Source organism: Acyrthosiphon pisum, chromosome A2 (genome assembly GCF_005508785.2).
Source record: "Acyrthosiphon pisum isolate AL4f chromosome A2, pea_aphid_22Mar2018_4r6ur, whole genome shotgun sequence".
NCBI classification, from domain to species: Eukaryota; Metazoa; Arthropoda; class Insecta; order Hemiptera; family Aphididae; genus Acyrthosiphon; species Acyrthosiphon pisum.
The window spans coordinates 59375852-59383670 of NC_042495.1; the positions used below are offsets into that span (position 1 = coordinate 59375852).

Here is a 7819-nt window from a genome sequence, read left to right on the forward strand (position 1 = left end):
ACACATAATAACACACAATTTGTAAATATTATGACTACGGGGGGTGTGGGGGGCAGAGCCCCCCACTATAAAATTCAAGTAAATTTTCAGACCCCCCCCCCCTTCCATAGAAAAATCCTGAGAACGCCACTGCTGCTGAGTTTAGCTTATAGCTTATCTATTGTTAAATATTATTAGGCAATGTGTCATGACCTACGACCAGACTACTCGTATATTAGCATTTTGTTGGGCCAAAAAAAAATTAAAATTGAATACAAGGCTCCTGATATATTGTTACAATAGCAGTTGAAAAATATTAAAAATATATAGGCAAAATTTTGTTTTATAAGCATTTAAACTTTAAATTTCAAATTTTGACAAAATGTATCAAATTTAAAATGTAATAATTATTATTTTGTAGTTTAAAATTTATAAAATGTTCAATTTTTATAGCTAAGGATTGAAAATTAAAATAATAAAATAAGGTTCTACGTAAGTAGGTAGTTAATTCTGTTACAAAAAATCTAAAATAAGGTGGGTAAGTGGATTTCGCTCTGCTGTACAGTAGGTTACAAGTGGGTCACTGTATAATGGATGGTATTAAATTTGAATTCAATGATATAATATCATTGTATAAGAAAACGATTCTGAGCGGAGATGGTATGTCAGTCTAGGTATAAGACATAATATTATATTATAGTCTATAGTATTTAAAAACAATTGACCTATAATAGGCACCTATAATAAATTCCAAATTAATCATATCATAATATCTATTAGGTACTTATAACGCGTTATACATCAACAACAAACCGTGATACTATCATAGATATATAATAGTATACTTTAGAAGTTTCAAGTATACCGAAGAATAATATTATACAATCACAACAAAATAACTAAAATAGTTATTCTAGGTTTTTAATATGTAATTTCGTCCAAATTTGAATTTAAAATGAGTATAAAAATAAACTGTGCTTATGTGTTTTTAGGTTTTTTGGTAACAGAATAAACTACTTACGTGGAATCTTGTTTTAAATTTTCAATCCTTAGATGTAAAAGTTGACCATTTTATAAATTTTTAACTACAAAATAATTATTGAATCTTAAATTTGATAAATTTTGTTAAAATTCGATCTTTAAATGCTTATAGAGAAAAAAATTGTGCCTATGTATTTTTAATATTTGTTCAATTGATATTGTTACAATATATCACGAGCTTTGTATTAAATTTTTACACTTTTTGGCCCAACACATAAAACTTTATTGATATTTATAGAAAAAAAAACTAAAAAAATTGAAAACTGAAAATGTCCGTAAAGAGCTCAAAAAGAGTCAAATATTTTCAAAATGTTATGGTTGTATAGAAAATGCTAAGATAAACATTCAGTCAAAATTTCATGTATCTACAGTCATTTTTTTTAAAGTTACACCAAAAACCAAATTCAATTTTGTGAAAAATCGATTTTGCGTAAAAATTCCCGTTTTTCCTTAATTTTTCTTTTGTTTTTCCCGGCGCTTTTGAAAACTACTGGGAAATTTAAATTTTGACCTCACAAATGCCCAACGATATTCACTTTCTGATCGAACAAGATACTGAAGTTGAAAATCGTAGCATTATTTCGACTACTTATCGTGTACACAGACACAAAAAAAATAAAAAATAAAATAAAAAAAATAAAAAGATAAAAAATAAAAAAAATAAAAAAACACATATCATTGTAAAATCAATACATTCATCGTTCCACTCAGAATCTAAAATAACAAAATATATCTAATGAATTATTTTGATCGTAACATTTGTTATGTTAAGGAGGCAAGTTTAGACAACACACATACTTTTAAAATTAGATAGGTACTAATATTTACGGCTATACCTACGCTATACTTATATACTACAATATAAATTATAAATAATAATATAGCAGTTTAAAATATTTAAAACGATTTGCAATGATTGAGTGACCTTTAAATAGTTTTCGTTATTCCGGATTATTTTGAATTCAACACGGATTTGTGTTTATCTAGTTAGTTGAAATCTGAACATATGAATAATTCACAGAACTAAATACTAATAAAACCCGTATAGTCACATTATATTATAGGTAATAATTGTAAGTGCATGGAATCTGCCTTGAACGAGTCTTGAAGAAAAAAATAGTAATTACACAACATATTGATATACCATATTAATATAATTTATCCAGCGCGATGGTTGTATCCGCGATCTACCGTTAATATAGGTACTGCTCGCATAAACACAAGCGAATCTCACGGAAAATGCCGGTCGGGATGGCTATAAATTAAAATATAATATCATTTACACTTAAAAAAACATTGCTTCCACAGCGTGTTACACCTAAAAGGAGTCGGACAATCACAAAAACCTAACAATAGCAAAGCATTGTCGTGTCAGCTAGTACCTATATTATAATTTATATTGGTACATTTATATAGATACATATGCAGAGCTACATTAATATTATGCGGCAATATTAGATAGGTATCTAAATGCACTCCACAAGAATAATTATTAACATTTATAATGTAAAACAATAAAAGCGAATCATTAGAAAACCGTTATAAATTTATAATATGACAAATATGAAACGTGGCTATTTGATTTAAATAAATAAGTACCTAACTTTCAAGGATCCATGAAAAACCGGTCGCACGTGCAGTCTTGTATAGGTACGCTTACTGACATACTGAGTGAAACTTTTTTATTATAATATAATGGTATGATAAAGTAAAAATATATTATATTATTATGTTATTTTGTATACATATTTTGTGCGCTGATGTTTTGAGTGGGTGTATCGAACGAGTGTATCAAAGAAACTGCGGTCGTTTCTAAATTCGACAGTGATTTATCATCGTCACATCCTGAGCAGTTTAAATTTTAGTATTTTACCGATGAATAAATCGTATAATAAATTGTTTTATTTATTAAAATGGCTTGAACAGCTATACCTAGTATCGTTATTATAATATTAGTCTTGTACTTAATTGGTAGGTATACAAAAATAACATTATTCAATTACTCATTATTGTCTCGTTTCGTTTGGAATATTGTGAACTAAAATAATATAATGTTTTACAATAACACAATCACATAATTTATATAAAATTACTTTATTTGGTAGGTACTAGGTAACTACCTATATGGCTATATTTATATACAAAATATACCTATAACTCTACGTCTTTACCTGTATTATGTTAAGTACCTACCTATCTCAATACACCCTATAAAGTAGGGGCTGCATACGAATTGCGTCCCCGATATAAAAATTTTGATTTGTGACATACTAATTGCGTCCCGGGTTTTTGATACGACTATACTAATTGTGTCCCGATTATCTGATATCAGAATATACCTTTGAAAGCATTTTTTCATCTAAATTCAGAATGTATAAAAAATAATATTAATTTTTTTCCGAAAATGTTATTTGCTGATTTCGAAAAAGCAATTCACTCGGCCGCATTATTTGTTTTGCCATCTGTCGAATTAAAAGGATGCCGATTCCATTCAGGCCAGAGTTGGTGGAGAAAAATTTAAGCTCTAGGTTTGAGTAATGAATATAATCTAAATTCAGAAATAAGCAATTGCCTAAAAATATTTTTATACCTTTTTATAATTTGTATACCTTTTGTATACCTTGTCTCCCTTTTTTGAAACCTGAAGATGTAGAAAACTGTTTTACCGATGATATAGTATTAATTTTTACCACAGAATAAAAAAGTAGAAACATTTACAGATTATATTTTAAACACATATATAACCCCCGATTGTGACTTTCCTCCTTCTTTATGGGCAATGTATTCGGGATCAATTACAAGGACAACAAATAGCTCTGAAGCTTTCCATTCAAAATTGAACGGTATGTTTTATTCTGCTCATCCAAATATCTATAAATTTATTGATGTACTTAAAAACGTACAAAAAGATACTTACATAAAAATTCGCAGCAGTAATCAAATAAAGAAAATAAGACGTGAAATATGTGAAAAACAAGAATTTTTAAGAAATCAAATGATGAAATACGACGTTAACGAAATTATATGTTTTGATTATACTGTATCGTTCAAATTTTTACCGAGCCATAAATAATATTACAATAACATGTGATAACTATAACCGTATAACCTAACTTATATTTTTTGAAATTTTTTTTATTATATTAATTTTATTAATTATTATTTTTATATTTAATGACGAAAACAATATTTTTGATGTACATAATTACGAAACGACAATAAACAATATTTTTAACCTACCTTTAGCAATATAATATTTAATTTTGCTATCGACAGTCCTAAGTCCGTATTAAATGGGAAGGAAAATAATGTATTTATATCGGACGCAATTAGTATAGTTGTTAAATATTATCGGGACGCAATTAGTGTTGTTGTTAAATATTATCGGGACGCAATTCGTATGAAAAAGGTATCTTGGGACGCAATTCGTTTGCTGCGAAAGTAGGTACCTCTTTTACCCTTACAATAACAGACGGCCCTGGAACCGCTTTCTCATTACTATGATCTCAAAGTAATCTACATCGTTTATTAATATGAATATAACATATATGAACCTACCTATATAATTTTCATCTATTACTGTTTTAAAGGGCCCAGCCCCTTTAACTTTGATCATTTGAATCCACAGCAAATAATTATACCTCAATATTAGGTAATTCATTCCGTTTATGACTTAACTTCTTCCGACATAATTGATTACTGCAGGATATAGTTCCGACTAGTTATGAGTATTATTTATAGACAATTTAAATTTTCAATTTGTTTAGTTTTATATTCTATAAATGTGAATACAATTTTATTCATTTGGTCAAAAAGCTTGAAAATGTAATACAATGATCCTTATAAGTTGTTATGATAGCAGTTGATAAAATATATTAAAGATCCATTTTTTTTTATAACTATTTAAATTTTAAAGTTCAAATGTTTACAAAATGTATCAACATCTCGAAAATTATCAATTATTGTAATTAAAAAATTATAAAATGATCAATTTGAGTAGTGAAGGATTGAAAATTTAAATCAAAGACTCTGATAAATATATAGTTCATACCGTAACCAAAAAATCTAATGAATATATAAACACAGTTATTTTTACAGACGTTTTAAATTTAAATTTGGACGAAATTACATATTAAATAATTAAAACCAAGAATAACGATTTTAGTTATTTTTTCTTATAATTTAAAAATATTATTCGTGGGTATATGAAACTTTTACAGTATTTTATTATATTTTATACACACAATGATATATTAAAATGTATTTTTTTTTGGCAAAAATTAATTTAACCTACCTACTGTAGTAGATATAGTAGATAGGTACTATAACTACTAATACATATAATACTAAAATTAATTACTTTAATCACAATAATATCATAAAATATACCTACTTAGAAAATTATTATACGCTGACAGTTCATCTTTGCTCAGATTAGTTTTTCGTATATAATGATTTTATAACATTGAATTCAAATTTAACACCATCCATTACAGTGACCCACTTGTAAACTACTGTAAAGCAGAGTGACACCCACTTACCCGCTTTTTTATATTAAAATTACTTTTACAGGAAATAAAGATAATAACATTTTTCGCTAGTGGGTTTGAGATTACTGAATGATATCCTGGTGCAAATTATTAACAGTACGTCTTATAAAATATACAAACACTCAATTAAACTATGGTTATTAAATAATACTAGTGACCTACAGTCTATGTAATGTACCAGTGTATATAATGTAGTCTATTTATTTATCTATTCCATTTAGTAGTTATCTTTATATATTCATTTATTGCTATTTATATTTTTACTATTATTTTATAAATTAATAATTACTACTAGGTATGTCCATTTACGTTTTTGAATTATAGTCAAATATGACGTGGTTTTTATGATAGGTATACCTATCAAAAATATTTTAAAATGTATAAATGTATAGGTACTTATATTTAGTACTCCATCATTACCTATAAGAGCTGTTATCCTCAGTATTGAGATGGGCCATTTAACTATGCCATATTTACTTACTGAAAATTGTAATTTCTTGGCTATTAAATATTATTATTATTAGGTATATCATATTTACGATTATAAATTATAATTTATATTATGTTAAAAAATAGACTGGTCATAAAATAGTTAAAAACAAATGTTAAGTCTACTTTGTCTAAGCTGCATACATTAAAAGAAACGAAATTCTTCAGATTTTGCTAAGCTATTTTAAAAATCGTCACTTATATAGACACTACAACATTATTATAATAAATCATCAATATTTATATTTAATAGGTTTAAAATTTAAATTAACAGGCTACATTAATTGGCTATGCGTTTCTATTTATAACTATAAGATATTTAGCAGTGTGTACATAAATAATAAAATTAGTAATATTTTTATTTTTCTCACTGTTACAAGGTTCTACCTTAAAGTCTAGGTAGGTACCTATATATTGAAATATAGAGGTCTAGAACTGGAAAATCTGGAGAGTCTGTGCAAACAAAGGATCATGTTTGACTTTTTTTAAGCGGCATCTCAAGAGCCTCTTTTCAATGTCATATATGACATTATTATGCGAAAACAATGATGATAAATTATGATAGGCCCTTCGTCCCTCGAGTATGACTTGTGCGTAGTGCCTAGAGTTCTAATTATATATCATATATTATATGCACAAAATATAATATTTAACAATTTTAGTTAGGTATAAATAACGTATTTTATAGGTGAATACATCGATTTTTTTTAACAATATACAATATTATTTTTATCATTATGCGAGACGTCGATTCTATGAGATATTATTTGTATACAAAAAAAATTAAATATTAAATATACATAATAGCTGGTACACTGCTGGGTTCAGATTGGTTATAAATATAAAACAATCGCCATAAAAAGATAGGTACTTCCTATGCCGATAAACATGGTATACTTTTGTGTAGTTTTTTTACGCTGATAGGGGCCAATACACCAATGTTCGCCTGCATAATATACTTAACTGTTTACACAGTTGACCGAAACATCTGTCTACATTGAGGTTTCAGTATATCCAAGAGTGTTTTTAGGTAACTATAGTCAATTTTGAGTGTATTCGCCAGTAGAGGTACACAAAATCAAATTTTGTCTTTATTTTTTGAATGTTTAATGCGTGTAATTTTTTTAAAGTAAATTATTATAGTTGTTTTTATTTATTAACTATTAAGTAATGACAGATATTTTTAAAAATGGTTTATAGACTAATCTCGATCAGCTGCAGGTACAAGTTATAATACGTTTGCGGTTTGTCAAAATGATATCAAACAGATGGTTAGATTTCGAAACGTTTTCACCAGTGTCAATGGTTTATTCGTTTTTTCAGAGTGAAATTATACTGAAATGTTCAAAAGTTGTTACCGATGCTGTTTATTTTATTTTGGTTTCGGTCGTCGTTCCGAAGACGTGGGCCTCAATCTTGGGCTGTTGGAAAATGGAAACTCGGTTGCCGGTAGTACCGAACACTACACTGTTCAAAAGATATCGAGGTTGGTACTTCTAAAATTATGACGAAAACGATTTAACAATTACATTGCATATATTCAAAGCTGGGCAAGTTAACCAATTTTTTTAACTAGTTAAAGTTCAGTTATCCTTAGATTAAAAATAACTAAGCTAAGTTAAAGTTAGTTTTATAAAGTTACTGAATTTGAGTAACTAAGTTAAGTTACAAATTTGCATGAAAATAATAACGAAGTTAAATTAAAAGTTAAGTTACATTTTATTTTTTTAAATACCTTTAACTTACTCATAAACGTTTTT

General features: G+C 27.2%; 1 protein-coding gene across 7 annotated transcripts in view; it reads left to right on the top strand.

The window, feature by feature from the left end:
* Nucleotides 1-6968: 6968 nt before the first annotated feature.
* Nucleotides 6969-7819, top strand: part of LOC100575696 (synaptotagmin-15-like) — a 6160-nt gene continuing 5309 nt past the window's right edge. For 2 of the 7 annotated variants that reach the window (XM_008185153.3, XM_008185154.3), the window contains exons 1-2: nucleotides 6969-7280; nucleotides 7383-7545. In XM_008185153.3, the coding sequence (XP_008183375.1) occupies nucleotides 7400-7545 (146 nt within the window). In that variant the 5' untranslated portion in view covers nucleotides 6969-7280; nucleotides 7383-7399. Of the gene's footprint in view, nucleotides 7304-7382; nucleotides 7546-7819 lie in introns of all 7 variants that reach the window. The other 5 variants (XM_029490168.1, XM_016804585.2, XM_003244676.4 and 2 more) reach the window with 5 other exon arrangements.